The 23,321-nt window shown below is 42.1% G+C and overlaps 1 protein-coding gene across 2 annotated transcripts in view; it reads left to right on the forward strand.

Moving 5' to 3' along the window:
• The window catches only part of TTC28 (tetratricopeptide repeat domain 28), a 639,226-nt gene that overhangs the window by 373,651 nt on the left and 242,254 nt on the right, over positions 1-23,321 (forward strand). For both annotated transcript variants that reach the window (XM_040416538.1, XM_040416539.1), the window contains one exon: positions 6,814-7,321. In XM_040416538.1, coding sequence (XP_040272472.1) covers positions 6,814-7,321 — 508 coding nt within the window. The remainder of the gene's footprint in view (positions 1-6,813; positions 7,322-23,321) is intronic.

Raw genomic sequence — 23,321 nt, forward strand, 5'->3', positions numbered from 1 at the left:
TCCATGCTTCTGTACAGCTTTCATAAATGGAAATTACAACCAATATTTCTGCAGTACCCAATATATGTGAAAGGATAGTAAATGTTAATTGTACTTTATGCTAATGCATCCTTATTTGCGTTATTATTATAGCGGTATTCAGCTTTGCTTGAGGACTCTACCCTTGCTGGAGGCCGTACAACTATACGCCTAGTATGAGCCTACTACAGAGTTGCAGGGACCCAATGCCTTGCTAGACAATGCTCTGGTGGGAGCTATATGTACCGATCTATTCTACATCCAGTAGAGCAGGCCACAATATGATATCTTCAGAAATGGGAGGCATACAGAGATACATCTATGCATACCTTATTACAGATCCATACAATGCTGAGAAGTAATATGGTATTGTGCATGAGACCTTATTTAGTACACTGTTATACTGTATACATTTGCCAAAAAGCTGATTGGTATTGGGAAAAGCTTTCTGTCTACCAACGTCTACCAGTGCAGAACCAAGGGTTGGACAGGTGGAACAACACATGCACTTAGCTGAGGTCATCCTGCATGGCTTTTGGACAAACAGTGGCTCATCTGATTTTACTAGGTTTACTATATGGCCAGTTTTACCCTAAAGCCAATCATACATATTCAAATTAGTATCTAGTGACCCATGACCCATTGATCTCTCCATAACCTGACTGCTTTACCCATTTAAGATAGTCTTTCTGTATGATTCTCCATCCATTTACTGTAGTCATAGTAATTTTGAGGAACAGTTGATTGTCATTCATTCTTTTGCCAATTATCTCATAGCTGTCACTGTTGAGAAAGATTATTATATGTGTTTGTGTATTTTTTAATGACTTTTTTATGATTTTACCTTACAGACAGAAATTAACATTAGAGTACACCAGAGTTGTCTTTAGTAGTACTTTTTATACATAATGTGGGAAGCATCATTTACATGTTGGCCATATTCCTATGAAATTCCATTAAAGGGGTTATCCAGGAATGAATAATGACAACCTATCCTCAGGATAGTTCATCATCATCACATCGGGAGAGGTCCAAGCCCCGGAACCCTTGCTAATCAGCTGTTTTAGGGTGCCGCCACGCTCACCAGAGCTCTGGTGAGTGCAGCCAGCCCCAGGCAGCTTTTCAAGCACATCACTATACATTGCTGGGCTGCAACTAGTGGCTGAGAAGCAACTAGGCCATGTGACCGATGTATGGTGGCATCACATGGCCTAGGAAGAGGTCACAGAGCACTGGCCTCTTCTAACGGCTGATTGGCAGCGACCTGGGTCATCACTATTAATTACGGATAACCCCTTTAAAAGGATTGGCCACTTTCTGGCTACTGTTGGTGAATGTTATGCAAGATTACTATATTGGATGTTGTAGATAACTGCGCCATTTTCATAAGGTATGCCCATTGTTGGCCAAGTCTTTTATGATCTCCATGGAGAAGTCTTGTGCATAAAATGGCAGCTAATGGAAGGTCATGTGACCAGGCAAAAATAACTCCAGACACATCACTCAGCCTTCTCAATTTACATACGCTGCCCCTGCCATCTGCACTTGCACTCTTGGGAGTTTAATGCAGGTGTAGTGTGTCTGAATGGAGGAGAGTGAGTGATATGTCTGATCACATGACCCTCCATCAGCTGCCATCTTATGGACAGGACCTCTATGTAGATGGTACAGAAGATTTGTCCAACAAGGGCACATGGCTTATAAAATGTAGCAAACTATTAGTAAATGTCATATTGTCATGTTATATACCAGGGGTGGCCAACCTTACAGACACAAAGAGCCAGAAAAAAAAATCGTATGACTGCCAGGAGCCACAAGCTATCCATTTACACAAATATGCGTGCACACGACAGTATTACTGCAATTGAGTTATCAAACCTTTAAAAGTGCATTTAAACCACCTTTCCTACCTGTAGTGTAGACAGCTTTAGTGAGACTTCTGGCAATCTTTGTTTTTCACAATGTGTTTCAAGATTTCTCAGATGACACCCTCATGCTCAGATGACCGCCCATGCTCAGATGACGCCCCATGCTCAGATGACACCCCATGCTCAGATGACCGCCCTATGCTCAGATGATGCCCCATGCTCAGATGACCACCCCATGCTCAGATGACCGCCTTATTATCAGATGACCGCCCCTTGCTCAGATGACCGCCCATGCTTAGATGACGCCCCATGCTCAGAATACACCCCATGCTCAGATGACCGCCCTATGCTCAGATGATGCCCCATGCTCAGATGACCGCCTTATTATCAGATGACGCCCCATGCTCAGATGACGCCCCATGCTCAGATGACACCCCATGCTCAGATGACACCCCATGCTCAGATGACACCCCATGCTCAGATGACACCCCATGCTCAGATGACCGCCCTATGTTAAGATGACCGCCTTATTATCAGATGACACCCCATGCTCAGATGACGCCCCATGCTCAGATGACGCCCCATGCTCAGATGACACCCCATGCTCAGATGACGCCCCATGCTCAGATGACCGCCTTATTATCAGATGACGCCCCATGCTTAGATGACCACCCTATGCTCAGATTACCGCCTTATTATCAGATGACGCCCCATGCTCAGATGACCGCCCCATGCTCAGATGACACCCCATGCTCAGATGACCGCCCTATGCTCAGATATTGCCCCATGCTCAGATGACCACCCCATGCTCAGATGACCGCCTTATTATCAGATGACGCCCCATGCTCAGATGACGCCCCATGCTCAGATGACACCCCATGCTCAGATGACACCCCATGCTCAGATGACACCCCATGCTCAGATGACCACTCTATGTTAAGATGACCGCCTTATTATCAGATGACACCCCATGCTCAGATGACGCCCCATGCTCAGATGACGCCCCATGCTCAGATGACCGCCTTATTATCAGATGACGCCGCATGCTCAGATGACCACCCTATGCTCAGATGACCGCCTTATTATCAGATGACGCCCCATGCTCAGATGACAGCCCCATGCTCAGATGACACCCCATGCTCAGATGATGCCCCATGCTCAGATGATCGCCTTATTATCAGATGACTGCCCCATGCTCAGAGGCTATTTGACATAGGGGAGATGTGAGCATGGGGTGTCTGATTTTTAGTGTCTTATGTGAGCACTGGGAGACTTATTTTGTGGGTTTGATGAGGATTTGGGGGTCTTATCTGAGCTCATACTACCCCCATGTCAGATAAGACCCCCAGATCAGTATTTTAATAAAATAAAACTGTGTAGGAGGCTTATCCTACCTCTGCTGCCGCTGCTCTGAAGATTGGCGACCTCTCCACAGTGACCTGACGTGCACAGCGTCAGGTCAGAGCGCAGGCCTGCATGTATTAACGGGGGGGGGGGGGGGGCCCTGCGCCACCAATGACAACCTTTAATACAGATACAGGAGGCGGGTGCCGGCAGAATCACATAGCCGACACCTGGCCTCTATGCTGCGTTCCCCGGCACTTAACCCCTCAGGTGCGGGCTATATGATTCTGCAGCCAGAACCCGCCTCCTGTATTTGAATAAATGAGTGAGATAACTTCATTGGTGGCAGTGGAAACAGCCCCTCCCCTCCTCTTCCCCTCTGCATTCTCATTGGTGGCAGCGGCAGCAGCACAGGGGGAGGAGGGGACTGCTTTCTTCTTCCTTTTCCCCTGTGCTGCTAATATTTTGAAACCTGCGACATCCCTGGCCCGCTCCCCTCTGCGAGCCGCATATGTAGAGCGGTCTGCGCTCCTCTGAGAGCCGCAAGTAAAGGTCCGATGAGCCGCATGCGGCTCGCGAGCCGCGGGTTGGCCACCCCTGTTATATACACATTGGTCATCAGTAGCCAGAAAGCGGCTAACTCCTTTAAGTAATGTGATTAAAGTAGCTACCTTATATAGAATTCTATAAAATTCCTGGAGCCTGTGGCATGACTTAAAGGGGTTTTGCATACCCCTGTTATTAATAATCAGGATAAGTCATTAATATCCTATCGGTGAGGGTCTGACACCTGTTAGACTTTGCCCGCAGCTGAAGTAGACTCTTGAAACTATTATTGATGGAAAGGAAGTTACATGCTTTATTTGAGATGAGCAGCAAAGCAGATGACAGGGTAGGTTAAAAGAGCAGGCAGACTTACAGAATGCAAAGTGTAGAATGGATGGTAAAATGGTTTGGTCTGAAATGGAAGAATAGTGATGTTTTTCTCAAACAATAGATTTTTATACCCAGGATAACACAGACATATCATTAACATAGCTTAAAATGCCACAGTCTGTTGCAGTGCATATATACATGACATCAATACATTATCATTCATCTACATGACAACATGAAAACATTATTATTCATATACATGATGACATCAACACATTAATATACGTAAGGGAAGCTACACCTTGTGATATTCTTTGTAACTATTGATTCGATAAAAGTGTTGTATCACATCCAGTACATGCATATCTAATACATTCTCTTAGGAGTCATATAGCAGTAACCTTTAATCTTATTTTCTTCTTTGCTCATAATCTCTAAAAGACTATATTGGTCATAAAACATTGAAACCTAATATTTTCACAAATTAGGCCCAATCACAAATATCAACATCCTATACAAGAAGGGTTTACTGAGACGCCATGATTTAGTCTAGAGAACATCTTGCTTTTCAATAAGTCAATACCTTTCAATAGTTTCCTTGAAAGTTCTACTTTCTATTATGAACATGACACATTAGAATTTGTACATTAATGAACAAGTTACTTCTTCGCTAAGGTCTTTGAGGTAGAGGTGTAAGATGGCTGACTAGGACAATATAAGACCCCATTTTCCTACAACATCCGCACCCCCACCAATCAGCTGTTGAGCAGAAGCTCAGCTCTATTCAAAGTAGTAGTGGCTATATCAGGTTACTGCAGCTCATCTCCCATCCACTTCGATAGGTCATACTATCAGGAGCATGGAAAACCTCTTTAAATAAGATAAAATATATAATTAATATCATCATGTGGAACCCAACCTCAAAAAGATGTATATCCATAAATATAAAAACAGAATAAGACCATTTGATCTACCACGAGAGGTTACTATGTAAGGTATAAATCACTGAGAGTCCATCATGAGGCATCACTGAGGGCTTTATTTCATATGTTGAAAATATTATGTTGAATAATCATTTCTCTTTCGTTTTCTTGAGACATCTTCATTGCTTCTACATAAAGTGCATAATTTCAACTACTTCAGTTTAATTTAAGTGTTTAATTTTTATTGTTAACCATGAAAAAGGCAAGATAAGCTCTTCGCAGGGCATGGATTAGGAGTATAATAAAACATAATTCTGGAAGAAATATTATACTTTTATTAATAATAATAATCAAACTCAGGAGTGATCATCTTCTCCATGCAAGCTTTCATAGGAGACATCTTCTCATTCTGAAATTCATCTTTTTTATGGGCATTTCTGCAGTATCTTACACATTAAATTCTTTACTGAACAGGCGAGATATCCAATGTATTACTTTATATCCTAACATCAGGCAAGATGCAATTATAGGGTGGCAGATATAATAGGTGAAATTTCCGCTGCGTTGAGCAATGTTTTGCAGGTTTTATATTTCATTTCTATTTAAGGGCAAAAATGTATTTTTATTTTTTTGTTTAGAGCTGGACAACCAGGCAACTTTGCTATTCAATGCAAGAAAGCAAAGAATTGGCTGTTTCTTACTTGGTTATTTGGTTAATCGGCTATAATGGCCTGTATTGGAAGGGTTAGTTGGTGCTCTTCAGGACATCAAGTCCCAAATTTGATTTTCAAATATTTTCTTGGAGATAACTGAGGCTTGATACAAAAAGTTTGGGAATTAAAGAGAACCTTGAAAATGCAGTGCACTCTGTAGGCAGCATGGTATAGATCATTAGGAGCTAAGCAGATAGATATCTAGTTTTGTGGGAAAAGATTCAGTAAAACTCATTTACTCATTAAAGTTCCTGCTCATTCTGGGCTTTGAAGTCAAGGAGGAGGTACTATCAGTGATTGACAACTCTCTCCGTATACACAGTCATAGAGAGAAGGTCGTCAAACACTGATAGGACCTCCTCCTTGACCTCATAGTCCAGAATGATCAGGAATGTAAATCAAGGAAATACAATTTACACTGAATCTTTTCCCATAAAACCATATTTCAATCTACTCAGCTCCTCCTGCTCTATAACATGCTGCCTGCGGTTCAAAAACCATATTCAACATGATAGGTTCCCTTTATTGGGGTTTTTCAGTCTATTTATATTGATCAAGCTGGGGTCGAACACCCCACACCCTGCCATTCTTTAATGAAGCAACGCTGGTGCCAACAGTGCTGGAGCTATGGCTGAACAGCTGATCGGCCGGTCTATGCTGATCAGATACTGATGACAGGCCGCTGATATAAAAGGACCGGAAAACCTTTTTAATATAAAAATTTCATAACCCGTTATCTGCTTCTCAAATAGCCTTGGTTTTCAAATGTAATGATCAAGTGCAATAAGAAAGTGGATCATTTTATTGTATTAACAAAAATATGTAGTCACATGAGATGGTTTTGTTTTATTCTTCCCAGTCTGGTGTCCTTGGCCTGTGTCTGCTATTGCAGTGCAGCTCTGGTCACTTGAATGGAAATTTGTTGCAATAGCAGACACAGCTTATGGGCGCGAGAAGTGCTGTAGAACAAGTTATTCTAATTCTGGACAACTCATTAAAAAAATCTATATATTATTTGCTTGTAGCATATAAATGTTTCCTTTACTAAACGTTGGTCTATTATTTTCACAGGCAGCATCATCTGCCCTAAGCAGCTTGGGTCATGTCTACACTGCAATTGGCGATTACCCTAATGCACTGGCTAGCCACAAGCAATGTGTTCTACTGGCTAAACAATCCAAAGATGAACTGTCTGAAGCACGAGAACTAGGGAACATGGGAGCTGTCTACATTGCAATGGGGGACTTTGAAAATGCAGTTCAATGCCACGAACAACATTTAAAAATCGCAAAGGACCTTGGGAACAAGAGGGAAGAGGCCCGGGCCTATAGTAACCTTGGCAGTGCCTTTCACTACAGGAGAAATTTTGACAAGGCAATGTCCTACCACAACCATGTTCTAGAACTTGCACAGGAATTATCTGAAAAGTCCATTGAGATGCGTGCCTACGCTGGCTTGGGTCATGCTGCACGCTGTATGCAGGATTTGGAGAGGGCTAAACAATATCATGAGCAACAACTGTCCATTGCTGAAAGTCTTAAAGACCGTGCGGCAGAGGGTAGGGCTTCTTCCAACCTAGGTAAGTGTAATGACATTTTTTTGAGTTTTACCAAGACTTTTTCAAGGTTTGAAAGAAAGTATTGTCATGATGAGAAAAAAAGTGACTGAATTACAATGAGAGTAAACACACATGTGCTATGGCTATGACTTGCCCATGCAGTATAGATTTTGGTGTTCTCTTTTAGTGCCACAGTAGTTTTACATAGTCTTCTTGTCATAGAATTAAGAATACAGAAATGTCCAACAAACACATTGAGTGGGTACAGTCCACCTTCCCTAATGAATCAGAAGTGGATGTGGATTCACTGTGCCACTGAACAGATTTGGGGATACTACTAAGGGAGTTATTTAGCTACTCACTGTTCATTGGCTGCTGACCCTCAGGGGTCGAGTGAAACCGAAGGATCATGCGAAACCATAGTCAGAAACAAGCTGAGGTCAGGGCAGGCAGAGTTCATATAGTCCGGTAAAGAGTTCAGAAGTCAAGGCAGGCAGCACATGAGTAACAAGCAGAGGTCAGGGCAGGCAGAGTTCATATAGTCTGGTAAAGAGTTCAGAAGTCAAGGCAGGCAGCACATGAGTAACAAGCAGAGGTCAGGGCAGGCAGAGTTCATATAGTCCGGTAAAGAGTTCAGAAGTCAAGGCAGGCAGCACAGAGTCAATATGAGTAACAAGCAGAGGTCAGGTAGCAAAGGGTCAGATCTAGTCAACAAGCTGAGGCAAACAAGGGCAAACAAACAGTACTATGCACCTTTGCAGAGACTGGCTAGCTGGACATACTGTAACTTATGCTCAAGTGCCCTCCCAAAGGGGAAGGTGCATTAATGTATGGGGGTGTCAGCATTCATGTATGGGGGTGTCCCGATTTTCCACCAATGGAAGAAGCCAGATCAACGTGTTAGATATGAACATGCCTGATCCTTTGTTCTCACAGGCACAACCAGAGAAGTATATTAACTGATTATTTATTTGGACCAGTTGAGAACACATACCCGCTAGGCCGAAAGTGTCAGGTAGATTGCTATAACCACGGTGCGGTACATGCGGAACAAGATGCAGATGTTACCCCTTAGTGCTGGAAGGCCAATGGCATACGGTACACTAAAGCACAGTGCCAACCGCTTTCCAGACCAGTGCGTAACCATGCTAGTCACAAAGGTTTAAAGCAACAGTAACCACTTATTGCTATGCCTGTTGCTAGGCAACTGGCTATAACATAGGTTAGTATACAATATATGCAATTGGAGAGTCTCCCTAATGAATAACTACAGTGAAAACATGTTGACTCTATGTATAATAAGATTATCATTATTATTATTATGAAAATTCCTGAATTTCTGCTTGTGGTATTGTCTGCGCCTGACTAGAATCTAGCATGTAGAGAATATATTGCTGACAGTATTAAAAATCACAGATTTCATTATAATATTTGCACAACTGGATGAGTCTTGAATATCTGCGACAATATAGAAACCTCATTTTCGCCATCTATTTTTTTCTGCGTGGGCTTAGCAAACATGTTATAAATGTGACTCCTATTAAATTGAATTCAAGTGTGCTACATATTATTTGGTTCCGCCACATGCTATTGACGAAATGATGCTGTGGTATTCATGAAATTTAATAATAAACGTGTCTAGGAATATTAGTAGCACAGAGATTTTTTTTATTAATATCTCCGCTTCTCTGTTTAGCTTGTTTAGACCAAGACTATTTGGCTGCTTATTATTCCATTGGGGTTTGGAAGAGCTGAGCATTTTTGTGTTTATGTGGGTTTGTCTGCTCTGTAATTTCTGTAAATGAATATCGCACATTCTGTTAGACTTTTTGGCATAGTTTTTAAATTAAATTCATATTTTTTATGCATTTATTCCATTTAAAAAATGTACAATAAGGGGAGGGATTGCGCCGGAAACGTGGTTGTAAAAAGTTGCAAGCTGTGTCTTTTAAATGCCACCCTCGAAACGTTTCAAAAAGGGAGTGTGGCACAGGTGGGAAAGGGACGTGGCCAACACCTGAGACAGACTTATGGTGCAAATGAAGCCAGAAATCTACAGCAGCTCTGAGCTGTCATAGATTTCTGTTTAGGCTCATGGTCTGCTGGAGGATGTGCCTCATCATAGATTAGGCACATCCTCTGGCAGCATAGGCAGAAAACACCGGCCTTGATAAATCTCCCCTTATGTCTTTTAGGCAACTGTTGGGCATAACAGTAATTTAAAGGGTTTCTTATTCATGGCCTATCTTTAGAGTATGAGATGTCTGGCCCTACCCACAGGACCCCATTGATCAGCATAACTGAGGGTAGTGAAGCTTGGAAGAACGAGCTCCGCTTGTACAGATCGGCTGCTAAGTACATGCACAAGCCCACTACGGGCTCACCAGACATTTATTTATTTTATGCACTTATATAGCGCTACTATATTCCTACAGACATTATCATCACTCTGTCCCCAAAGGGGCTCACAATCCAAGTTCCGTATCAGTATGTCTTTGGAGTGTGGGAAACCCACACAAACACAGGGAGAACATACAAACTCCATACAGATGTTGTTTTTGGTCGGATTCAAACCTAGGACCCCAGCGCTGCAAGGCACCAGGGCTAACCACTGAGCCACCGTTAGTTTTGATTCTCTAAAAAAATGTCATAGTGTTGATATGTGGTACCCTCTTTAACCAGAAGAGAGAGGCTCTTGTAAGTGAGCAATTTAAGTGAATTCAAAGGATATATTATTATGGTGGAACTGCCAAACCCTTGATGTTAATGAAAGTAGCTACTTCAGTTAAATTGTCTTATAATTGAAGAAAATATTAAACAACTTAGTGCCTATTCTTCAACTCCTATGCTGTTCCAGTAATGGTAATTATTATTTTGATGATGCAGTCGCCACTGTGCATATTTATGAGAGGTCCAGCTCTCCATCAGCCACTGTCAGTATAAGAGGTACGAATTGGTACATAACATTGCATAGCAAAATCAGAAAGGATCCTAAGACACTTTTCAGTCTGAGTCCCAGGAATTCAGAAATGTATCTATTTCTTATCGCTTACATACTGGCAGCATATTCTGGGATGTTGTTGTCACGGCGCGTTGTGGGTGGATAACTCCACACCGACCACAAGAGGGAAGGAAAAAGGTACTAGGCCTGTATACTAGGGAAAGGGGAAAAGGTCGCCACCTAGTGAATCCCTAAGCCGAGCACTGACTACTATAAGTATGAACAGACCTTGATGGTAGGAATGTTCATACGCTGGAAGCTAGGACCCTATATGACCCTAAAAGTCCCTGGAAATAGTGTCAGGACAGGAGACTCCCTCAGGACTAATACCAAAAGGTAGGGGAAAACCACAAACAAAGACGGGCTCCTTATCTCTGCTCTCTGACCTTATAAACACTCATTAAAGCCAAGTTCTTATCTTACCGATAAGAATGTGGCTTAAATAGGTTTATGACCTCTTAGGAGTTTAGAGAGTTTATTAGATGACCTGCACAAACTGAAAGTGCAAGTACCAGTCACATAGCTAGAAAAACAGTTAACCCTTTGTGACAGCTCAATATTTCTAATAAAAATCAATTGAAAAAATTATTTTGAGCCAAAAATGTGTAAAATGCAGTCATAAAATAAAATGCCTCCAAAGGTGTATATTTTTTTAATTCTCCCCTTTCCCTGCCGGACCAGTGGTGTCAAGCATACTTACAGCACCTGCTCCCCACTACTCGGTACTGGCTCATCAGTATCTGATTGGTAGGAGACGGAACAACTGTTCGAAGGGGCCATGGAGCTCAGGCAGTGATGCAGCCTCTTCCTTGGCCTGCGATGTCCCATTGAGCTGAATGGGATTGCGCTGCAGTACCAAGCACAGCCACTATACAATTTATAGCGCTGTATGGTATTCTATGAAGGGGCTGCAGCACTAGTCTGAGTACCGCAGCCCCTTCAAATAGCTGATTGATGGTGGAGAGGGACAGGAGTTTGAAATCTCATTAAGATATTGATGATATATCCTGAGAATCACTTTATAGTTGTCATATAAAACTTATTTTACATGTGTACTGTTATCAATGTAATTAAAGAGGTTGGCTAACAATAAATATATCACCTATGTATGATCACTGGAGGAACCAGTGCTTTGCCTTGCTGATCAATAGAACATCTCCTGAGTCCCTCATTCATGGGGTGAGGAGGAGTCATAATGGCTATGAGAGATCCATTTTCCAAAGAATCCCAATGAATCCTGACAGATCCTGATGGTACACCTTGGGATTCGTCAGGTTTAGGTTTTTTATGGTAGGAATATCACTGCAGACCACCCTATTGTTCATGGTAAAATCCACAGTACCCCCAATGGAAGGTGGAAAACTCCGGTGTGAGCTGAGGGTAAGTAGGAAATATCAGCAAGACGAAGCTTGCTGATATTCTAGTATAACTACATGTATATGTATCTACATGACCATAGATAGAAGGATGGTTATACTATAGCCTGTTGGTTAATGTCTCTAAAATTACAAGGTGGAATTTATCATTGTAGGTGTGTTTCAGGTTAGTTTTTAGATTGGAGTTGTATGAGAACTGCCCCAAATTTAGGAAAATGGTGCACAAAATAATACATTTGGTGCAAGTGTAATGTGGTTGCACCTATTTCAGTAAAAGTACATCTGGGGGATGCCTGGTGTAGAGTTGTGGCTTTTTGTTTGGCAAATTTTTTTAAAGTTGCACTTTATAAATATACCACAAAGGTAATCTACTGAAATCTAACCAAATTTTCATCTTCTTTGTGTCTGATTTATGGCATTAAAAAGTTGCAAACCTCGTGCTTGTGACTTTTTATATGCCATGGTGACATTATATTTGTATATGCCACACTTGCTAGTTTTCTGAAAGGGGGTTTGGCGAGGGCAGAGAAGGGGTGCGGCCCGCAGCCAGGACAAATTTATCTTCATTTTCGCCAGTTTTCTGACGCAGGTCTGAGTTACCATAGATTTTTGTCTAGGCGCACGGACTGCCGGAGGATTAGGCACTTCCTCTGGCTGCGCAGGGGGTATCAAGACGACATAGAAAGCCCAGGTCTTGATAAATCAGCCCCCAAATCTGTAAGTGGTTCTGGAAGGCGCAGTGCTCAAAAAGTTGCAAAGCCCCTAATTGTGACTTTCGGAATCCAGAACTCTGGTGTGCAGGACTTGATCAATTTGTGGCGCAGTTTATTTTTAGTGTATAGGAGAGGAATTCTGATGTGACAGTAGTGTCCAATTTTTTACACTGCCTGTAATTGGACGTTTCATTTAGTTTTAAGCTAAAAGCGTTTTTATTGATCAAACAGCAAATTCCTTCATCATGTAAGTCACTTGGGTATACAGTCCACACGAAAAATGAATAATTAATAAAGGAGATTCATTCTCCAGTTAATGACCCCAGTCGCACCTTAGCTGCTTTCATCTGGCAGACTGAACTGTGTTCACTGGAAAAGGATATTACAATTTGTGTTACTTTTTCATGTCTTCACTGGATCAATCCCTGTTGTCAAGGGTCAAAGTCGGGCCATGTTTTAGTTAAATAAGCCTTTAAATGTCTGCAAAATAAAACAGTAAGAAAATTGTGGTCAATGAAAAAAATCCTCATATGTTGCCTGTCTTCATTAGATTATTTGTTTCAGTTATATTAAAGCATTCAGGATAAAGCAGTGCATCAAGGGAAGTAGTTTATTCCCTAGAGGAACCTTCAGATGAACGTTGTTAGATATGAAACCTATACGTCCTGGAGGTACAGTATGGCCACGTCATCTACACGGTAGTTCTTTAGGAAACGTTTTGTTTGCTTTGACGCTTTCTACACTTTTTTAACCCTGATCACTTTCCATTCATGTCATTTGTAATAACCGTGTACTTCTCTTGGTGAAGTGAGTTACCTTTTATCATTTACTCAGTTCAGCACAAAGCAAACCTTACCACTTCTGATAGCATGACACAGATCTGACCCTAGGGAATTACACTTGATATTCTGTAAATGAAGGTGTAAACATAGGATAACTGCTGGCCAAAGCCCATTTCAGCCAACATCTATCTCTCCCGATTCCTCTCATACACATGGACACTCGGCTCGGGCCTGAGCATGTATGTGTTGTGACTGGAGAGAGCAGAGATGCTGCTGACACCTCTAGATTTATCTCCTCAAAAACAAAAGGATTGAGTAGTTGAAATCCAACTGCCTGGCCCTTATCTTCCTCTTCTGCCATTTGATAGTCCTGCTAAAGTCACTAGGTTTGGCCGACATTTGGTAATGTGTAAGGCCTTCTTCAGGCTTCATAGAGATTGCATATTACAGATACAGCAGTGTTAATAGTGACAGTCATAACGCATTAACTAGATGTGATAACTCACCAAGTGTGTGTGTTATCTCCGCTACATCCCTACATCTTCCTATTGTCTTCTGAGTTGTACAGAGCTGTAAGAAGGCACCCTTGCAGGTCTATAGCGCCATGCTATACTTTATCATTCTGCCATCACACGCTAAATTGCTGAGATATTCTTCTCTAAGCGCATTGCTTCTAGGGGAGAATACTTCCATAATATTACAGCAGAATACGGAGCTCCTTGGGCTGTAGCATGGAACTTCATGTACCTCCTTACCGGCTCTCTGAACATGTGCCTGGTCTGTTCACGATTCCTTATTGATTGTTATTCACTTTGTGCTACACGTTGAAATGCAGTGTCAGACCATGGCCAGATATTCTGATAACCATTATACCTTAGCAGCATTGAAGAACAGTCACAGTGACATCGCTGCAGTAGCTATGCTGTTATCGGCAACTATGTTCAACCTAGACCTTACGTCAAAGACCTAAACCAACTGTGTGAGCTAAAGTCACCAAAAGTTGCATCTCATGTAAGGACAACAGCCCACATTTACTATTGTGAACACGCCTGGATTCTGGCACAAGTTCTGCCCACATTTGCTGCCTTTTTAGTGTAATTTGGAGCAAAAAAGAATCCACTGTGCCATGTCCGGCAAGTCGTTGTTGTAGCAGGCGTACATGGGCGTAGGCATCTGAGCACAGTCTTTTACTCCCTTTAAGTGTTGGTGCCTAAATAAAAAGTATTGTTGCATTCAGCAGTACTAGTCCTACAAGGCATTGTGTGGTGACAGATTGTCATTTAGCTACATCAGAAGCTCAGAAGGAACCAAAAGCTGAAATCATTAGCCACTTAAATGAAACTTTGGAGATGGGCACCAGTTCAGAACCACACCTTTCATGGACCCTGCCAAAGCCAGTTCCTGAGACTAGACTACCACTTTACTGAGCTTGTGACATAAGAGAGGCGACTGAGTGATACAGATTGCCTCGGCCGCTCTACCCAACTCTTCTTCACAGATTTGTATTGAATTTATGTGCATGTTTCCACTAAATGATCTTAAACTTCTGGGCCGCTACCCTTCATTGGTACAAGTATTCATTGACTTATGGTAATGTAAATGTGACCTGCCGCATTATGGACTGTTAGTGGCAGCATACTCATTGCTATACTCTAAAATTACATACAAAGGTCTAGGCCAGGTGACAATAAAATAATACTGAGTGCTCTAATAATACATTTATATCGGTGATGTGCATTATCTGTGTGGTGCTATCTTCTTATTAAGATCGCAAAGAAAGCAATATTCTCCTGGCAAATCTTGCTAATTCTTTTGCCCCACCTTTAACGAGACTGTTCCTAGTATTAGTAGTGACTACATAGTGTTAGTCATGACCACGTCTAAACACTTTGTAGCCAGAGTTTCCCGTTTATAGTATGGCATGCATACCAGAAGTGTGTACTCAGTCTACACTACAGGTAAAAGGAAGGCTCCCGTGTTGTCAGATACATTCATATAATGTCAGCTTTCTCTGTGCTTATGTGCAATAACTTTTACATTTTAAGAAGGTTGTCTGTTGTAGAATACTGATTTCCACATACCCTACTAGATAATTCAGAGCTAATGGTATGTGTGTAGGTGGATCCCTCAAACCCTATTTGCCAGAGCAACAAGTTGTTACCCTGGAGGACCCAGAGCGTCCACAAATTACTTTCGCAGCACATTGATTTCAGTGCACACTGTGTAATTCTTCATTTCCCCTGTGGGGTCTCTGCAGGGGAAAAGAACACTTGCTGCTGTATCATCCCACAGAGTCTATTGGTCTATATTGTCTAAATTGTACAGCCCCTTTAACATGGAAAATGGCCACCTATATGATTTGTTTATAACGATTCTTCTCAATGTGTAAATGGAGTACTTTTTGGTCATTTAGGACATTTAGTTGTAAAGTTCAAAAACAAAAAGTAATTTTAAAGGCTACAATCTACCACTACAACTAAGGGGTTTTCTGGGCTCCAGATATAAAAATGGTATTCCCATCTCAGACATTAATAGCATATCGCTAGGATATTCCATTATTGTCAGATACGTGTGGGTTCCACCCCTGGGAACTGCTCCTAACATCAGAACAGGCCAAACGTGGCCACCCTCCATTTGCCTCTATGGGATTTCTGAAAATAGCTGAGCGATGGCTCGGCTGTTTCTGGTAGTCCCAAAGTGGTGAATGGAGAGGTGGCTGTGCATGCGCAGTGTGGTCTCTATTCACCACTATGGGACTTCCGACTTCTTTCACTTGGCTGTTGTCAGAACCCCCATAGCAGTGAATGGAGATCACGCCACATAAGCGCAGTGCACACTCCTTTACTTCAGGGTCCCCGTTCTGGAGATAGGAGGAAGACTATCTGACATTGATGGCATATCATAACTATATGTCATCAATTTCTGGAATGGGTATAATCCTTTAATGACCCATCCTTCCTTGAATGCGGGCTGAACTGCTGCACCCGGGTACGGCCAGAGGTCATCAATATCTGCATCCAACCCCTTTAAAATGTAGCTAGCCTATTCCATATGTTACTTGACCACAGGCCTATGAAGTCAGATGTAAATGACGATAGTTGTGGAAGAAGGTAATTTCAGGTTCACTTTGGTTACTATAGATGTTTTCATGGGCTTGCTGTCCTGTGGGTAATAAGAACAACTGCTCTTTTACACTGAGATGTCTAAGTTGGTAAATGTGTTTCATTTCAGTAAGAAAAGTTTTCAGTAAAAACAGCTAAAGCTTAGTTAATTTTTCAGTGGATTAGTTGGAATGGTGCTTAAAATCTGGTCTCTGGTGCATTGTAGAATTGAGAATGCAAAAAAACCTCATGCAGCTGTTAAAGTGCTCCATGGGGAAACATAATATTGCTCTATGTTTCGGAAAGCTGAAGTTAACAGACTAGATGCGTGTTGCAAGTTTTCAGCCCTGTGCAACAGGGATGTCTGGATTTCTACCAGAAGCTCCATGCTGTCAACATTGGGAAAGCAGATGGCTTCAGATAATCTGGCATCTCAACTACTGCTCTACTGTCTTTGACTGCATCGAGGCGATTTGGAAAATATCTAATAATTGGCTTCCTCTGAAGCCATTGATATATGTTTAATTAGCCCATATGCCAAAATTGCTTGCTTGTCAAATTTTGGCTACAATGGTGGAGCATTATCCATATCTGACAGTTCAGAGGGTGCCTGTTATGTTTCTTTGTGATTGAAAGTAATACAGTACTAAGGCAAAAGTAAAAGGCTCTATTCCTTGGTATATTGTCAGTTTAGCTGGTATACCTTTGGAGCAATTTTAGATGGCGCAATCTATTCAATTACTGGCATATAGCTGATGGTATGGTGCTGTGAGAATGTATTTGTTCCCCTGCCCCTAAAGTGTTTGCTGTGGGACATACATCTCCAGCTATGCAGTAGGTGACTGCCCATGTATGGCCTATGTAAACTTGTAGCGTCCATGTTCATAATAGATGGTGGTGGTCATGTGAGTTGTTGTCTCTGTCCTCTGCTGTCCTCTTCTGCACAGGCGCTGAACATGACCTGTGAGTGTTGAGTACATACATACATCTCCCTTACTTGCCCATGAACTGGATGCATTCAGAGCATTCACTACACAAATGATGCAACTGGGAGCAGCCGAGAAAGCAGTCATGCGACCACCACTGTATTTGTCCAGCTCAAAGCTGGAATTTATGCCGTAAACCTACCAGATACTTGTCATATCCCATTATAGTGAATATGGATTTGGGAGGGCATGTCTGGCTATGCTGGATACAGTAGTCTTTTCCTCTGTTGGAACGAAGCCTTAGCCATTTCAATCAGAGCCATTACAAAAAAATGCTTCTCTCTGGAAAAACACTGCAAACAGACAAGATCAGTGACTTTTAACCTGCCTGTGTCAGCAACTGCTTCATTTCCAATATGGAGTATAATGGCATGCTATAAGGGATAGAAAATAAATAGGTCCATTCTAGCGTACTGTCAACTGTAAGCGCTATTACTAGGAGTGGAAGCATTGCAAAGACCACACCAGACCGCACAACTATCAGTCTGTTTTAAAGGGGTTTTGAGGCCAGTAATCTTATTTTTACTTTTATTTTTAAAAAAGGGTTTCAGAACTGCCTCCTTGTTCCCCTCCACACACAGGGAATGACGGGCGGGCCACTGCTGCAGTCATTTTTTGTGCGTTGACGGGGACCTGGGAAATGTTGAAACAGAAGCCGCAAGAGATTAGTGAGTGAGTATCAATCTTTATTTTTTTTATGCCAGTCTCACCCTTTTCTTTTAGAAAAGAAATTCCCCTGCCAGACAACCCCTTTAATCCTAAATTATATGGAGTTTGGAAAGTCTCGACTAGCTGGCACAAAGCTCTGCCCTCTGAACACTATTAGGGTGAAACTGAATGCAGATTGTGTGCCATACCTTACTACCTATTGTCAGGACCTTGTGGCTGCATGGATCCCCTCAACCATGGTCCAAAACCGGACAGAAATCTTTCCTACCTAGAAAAGGCTGTTGTGGTAGCAGCTATTGATGCCTGTGAATTGGTCTGTGTGTCCTTGTAGTCTATACTGTATGTACACCTAATTTTAGATCTACACAGCGATTGTCCATATAACACTTCCCACGCGGTGCCCACTTTGTTCGCCCATGAAATGTTCTTTGTTTTATTTTGGGTCAATCTTTTCTACTTTAAAGGGCTTCTGTCACCCCACTAAACTCTTCTTTTTTTTTTTTAGATACTTATAATCCCTATACTGCGATATATCTATACATTATGTTATTAATCATTTTCGTTCAGTAGATAATGCAAAAAACATACTTTTATAATATGCAAATTACCTGTCTACCAGCAAGTAGGGCGTCTACTTGCTGGTAGCAGCCGGAAAAAAACGCCCCCTCCTCCTGTTTATTGACAGGGCCAGCAGCGATCTCCTCCTCCGGCTGGCTATGTCTGCATTTCAAAAATCACGCGCCTGGCTTGATTCGGCGCAGGCGCTCTGAGAGAAGGAGGCTCGCCTCCTCAGCACTCCCTCAGTGCGCCTGCGCCAATGACGTCACCGAAAGAGAAGATGTCATCAGCGCAGGCACACTGAGGGAGTGCTGAGGAGGCGAGCCTCCTTCTCTCAGAGCGCCTGCGCCGAATCAAGACAGGCGCGCGATTTTTGAAATGCTGACAGGGCCAGCCGGAGGAGGAGATCGCTGCTGGCCCTGTCAATCAACAGGAGGAGGGGGCGGTTTTTTGCTCTGCTACCAGCAAGTAGCCGCCCTACTTGCTGGTAGACAGGTAATTTGCATATTATAAAAGTAAGTTTTTTGCATTATCTACTGAACGAAAATAATTAATAACATAATGTATAGATATATCGCAGTATAGGGATTATAAGTGCCCCAAAAAAAAAAAAAGAAGAGTTTAGTGGGGTGACAGAAGCCCTTTAATTGAAATACTAGATGATTGAAATTAGATCTTTTTTAATTATTTTTTTTAAAACAAAGCATTTTCTTCCGAGAAATTGATTTCTTGGTTATTGAAACGTATTCCATGAGTTCCTGTCTATCTCTTAATGTAATCTATGAGGCTATGAGGTCTGAAGTCTGACATTGCCATTAAAAGTACTGGATACAATGTTCTTTAGAAAATTAGCACTATTTTGGAAAGTTTACTGAGGCAAAACTTTTCATTGAAAACATACTGAGAAGATCCTTATAATTGATGGAAATTAAGCTGGTTGCAGCTGTGGGGCCGGTAGTGTATAACAGTGAATTGGCTCCGCCACCAAAAGCTTTTGGTCTTACATTCAATTAAACAGCTCACATCTGTTGACCCTGAATGGACATGAAATAAGCCATCACCACTAATAACATCACTAGGATAGCCAGCGGCTTGTTAAACTTTATCTATGAAAGGAAAAGTTTGTCTCGAAAAAAAATTGCCACCTAAATTGAGTAGTGCATGAGAAATGGAACGTCATCTATACTGCAAGATATGAACAGTCACTTCTTTCAGTTAATTTATTATGAAATTTTTTAGTTACTTTTATATAAATTTATGGCATACCGCTAGGGTGTGCCATCACCAGGGGCGGACTGGGAACTTAAAGTGGCCCTGGAAAAAATACTAAAAGTGGCCCTGTTTTGTAGTTTGGTACAAACTGATGGAAGGCAGGGCCAACAATACCATATTGTGGCACATCATACCTCCCCAATAGAGCCAAATTACACAGTCCATTACAAAATACATCCCCAAAAACTTCCACTGGCCGGCCATGAGGGGGGCCCAGGCGGCCCCCTGGGCATCGGCCCACCAGGAAATTTCCCTGTTAGGTCTATGGCTAATCTGCCTCTGGCCATCACTAAATGTTTAGTGGAAGTTCCACCTCTGAGACCCCTACCAATCGTGAGAAAGAAGGGGTTCTGTGGCAGTGAGGGGTCCAGGCACGCGGTGCAGAGAAAGACTGTGTCTGGCCACAGCGCTCAGTCTGCACCGCATCTCTTCATTGTCAGGAACGGTGAGACCCCCACTGAGCATAAAGCGATGCAAATATAGGTACCTATTGAGCTAACTTTGGTCCATTTAGCAAGCTCCTGGCACAAATGTACATTTGTGTTACTATGGAAGATATAGCTAATATATAGTAAAAAGGAAGGATAAAGGTCATGTAAATGTATGAGTCTGTGCTTTTTGTAAAAGGGGGTTAAATGTTCTGCCATAATGAAAAGCAGAGATTTACCCCGTGCAGAGTATTGAATGCTAGTGTTTCCTTAGCTGTAGATAGCACAAATGGTTGTAATTGTTAGGTGCCGCCATGGTTTACCAGTAGAAGAACCCACAACACACAGTGGAAGATTTATCTTGAAAACGTGGGTCTGGTCCAGGAGAGTCTTCCAGAGAGTTTATGTCTGAAAGGCTTGAAAGCTACATATTAGAGGCAGAGGAAAGGCCTTACAGCTGCTTTAATCCTTAAAGAAAGCAGATGAGTAGTTGCCTGTGATAGTTCTTAGGCACCAGCAGAATTCTTCATAGATTACAGCCCCATTAAGCTTGAAGATGTTTCTTTATGAGTAAACTTCTGTGATCTCTTCATGATAGTCCATCATTGGGCTTCAGATAAAATGCTTGGTAGTGATTGTAACATAAAGCACACCAATACATTACTACTAAGGCCTCATGCTCACAACTGTATTTTTATTTTCTACAGCTGATACATATGTTTTGAGGATCGGACGCGGACCCATTCATTTTAATAGTCTGCTCCACAAAAATGATAGAACGTTACCTATTTGTGTCCATTTTGCAGACAAAAAATAGGCATTTCTACAGTAGGGCCCACACAAAGTGCGGGGTGCACATGGCCAGGATCCATGTTTTGTGGATCAACAGTTTGCGGACCGCAAATCGGATATGGTTGTGTTCCTGAGGACTGCATGATTGCTATGTAATGTAGTACGCACTATGCTGTGGCCCACTCCAAGTACAACACTGTCATGTGGCATGGAAGATGGGGAGTATTGGGTGCCAATTAAGTGAAATGAGGGATACATTATATTTTTTATTGCCTTACAAGCTCCAACACATGGTGACCCAGTTGGATTTAGACCCAACTGCTGACGCATGACTGATGTGGGGCCCATGGTGAAATAGGACTTGATGTTGAACTCCTTCTCTTGCTTCTCGAATTAAATCCACTGCATTACGATGCAGCTGCTACTAAGGGGAGCTCAGTGCAAAGAGTCTTATAGCCATTGAGTTCACTGGTTTCACAAGTTTATACATTTCTATGCACTGAGCTCCCTCTAGTGGTGGCTGCATGCAGATAGTTTTATCTTGTACTTTATGAAGAGAAGCAGAAGACATGCTGTATCGGAGAGATTTATGCCAGTTGTCTGGAGTAAATACATTTGATTATAAATAGCTAAGATCTTTAGAAATTGGTGGGGTCTTACTAAGATTTACTATGGGACCCTATTATTATTATTATTATTATTATTAATTATTAAAGCGCCATTCATTCCATAGCGCTGTACATATGAGAAGAGGTATACATACATAATACAGACAATTGCACTAATCATAAACAAGACGAGTTACAGACTGGTGCAGAAGGAGAGAGGGCCCTGCCCGTGAGGGCTTACAAGCTACATGGTATGGGAGAAGGACACAGTAGGTGCGGGTGAAGCTGGTCATGGCGGTATAGAGGCAGCAGGGTCACTGGTTGTAGGCTTGTCTGAAGAGGTGGGTTTTCAGGTTTCTTTTGAAGGATTCCACTGTAGGTGAGAGTCTGATATGTTGGGGTAGCGAGTTCCAGAGTATGGGGGATGCACGGGAGAAATCTTCTAGGCGATTGTGGGAAGAGGTGATAAGAGGAGAGAAGGTCTTGTGAGGATCGGAGAGTGCGTGTGGGGATGTATTGGGAAAGTAGCTCAGAGATGTAGGGAGGGGGCAGGTTGTGGACGGCCTTGTATGTATTTGTTAGTACTTTGAAGTGAATTCTCTATGATATCTGGTGTATTAAAGGGGGTTATCCCATGATTAATGTAAAAAATGAAAATCCAACATCATGTAGTACATGACAGTTTCTCTCTTACAAACTTAGAACCAGCCCTGTACCTCACATGGATCCAGAGATCTCCCCATTCATTGCTCCAATTGCTCTGCTACATTTATTTCAAGCTGGCAGCTTAGGGGGTGTGCATTTTCTCAGGGGGTGTGTCCTTTCTACTGCAGTTGGTGGCAGTTGAAAGATGGAACTGAACATGTGCTTCCATCTCAGTGAGCAGGACACAGAAATTAGAAAAAGACCAAACAGCAGGTGGCGCTATACAAATAGATTTCAGTGAATAACTCTGTGGCTATACTACATTTTTCATTACATGCAATTACAAAAGTATTCAGATCCAGGTGCTGGTTTGCAAAATGTAAAATATTTTTCATGGGACAACCCTTTTAAAATACATTGTAGTTCATATACATGTTGTGTATATGTATGTTGACCACGTGCCTCCCCTTCCTCCTAAATAATAGATAGAGTTGAACCGTTTTCTCCAATGACTTAGTATACCACCGACATGTAATAGGAGATATATTGTTATATATTATGTAACCCTATCTTAGCGGAAGAGAAGAAACAGATTCTCATAACTTATGCTCCTTACATAAAGGAGACCTTTTCCTTTAGTTCTGTTTTTTGCATTTATATCCAGAAGTTGAGAGGAGAAATTGCTGCGCTCTTAGCAGCCAAGCAGAGCAATAAGTTAGTGAATCATGGCGTGCAGGAGACATAGTAAGCAAGCAGGAGGGAGACGATGCAGTAAGATATAAGGGAAGGTAAAAAGGTCAGGCAGTGACCTTGATCCTTGCAGTCAGCCAAACAGCTGGGAAGCATCTTCTGCTGCTGGCAGGAGGAACAGATGTCATGGCGGAGGAGGGGGGGGGGGGGGGCACAGTACAAGCATGTGTTTTGACTACTCCTGTACATTTATTGGAAAGCAATGACATTGGTGATCATTACAGCCTACCAACAAAATTATCCTGCTGTCCAGATTGATATTTCTGGGAAATGTCGGTCAGCTTTAATGCATTTCTGAGTCTATTCGTTAGAGATAAAATATCTAAGACAATACAATGAT

Source organism: Bufo bufo, chromosome 2 (assembly GCF_905171765.1).
Source record: "Bufo bufo chromosome 2, aBufBuf1.1, whole genome shotgun sequence".
In the NCBI taxonomy this organism is placed as follows: domain Eukaryota; kingdom Metazoa; phylum Chordata; class Amphibia; order Anura; family Bufonidae; genus Bufo; species Bufo bufo.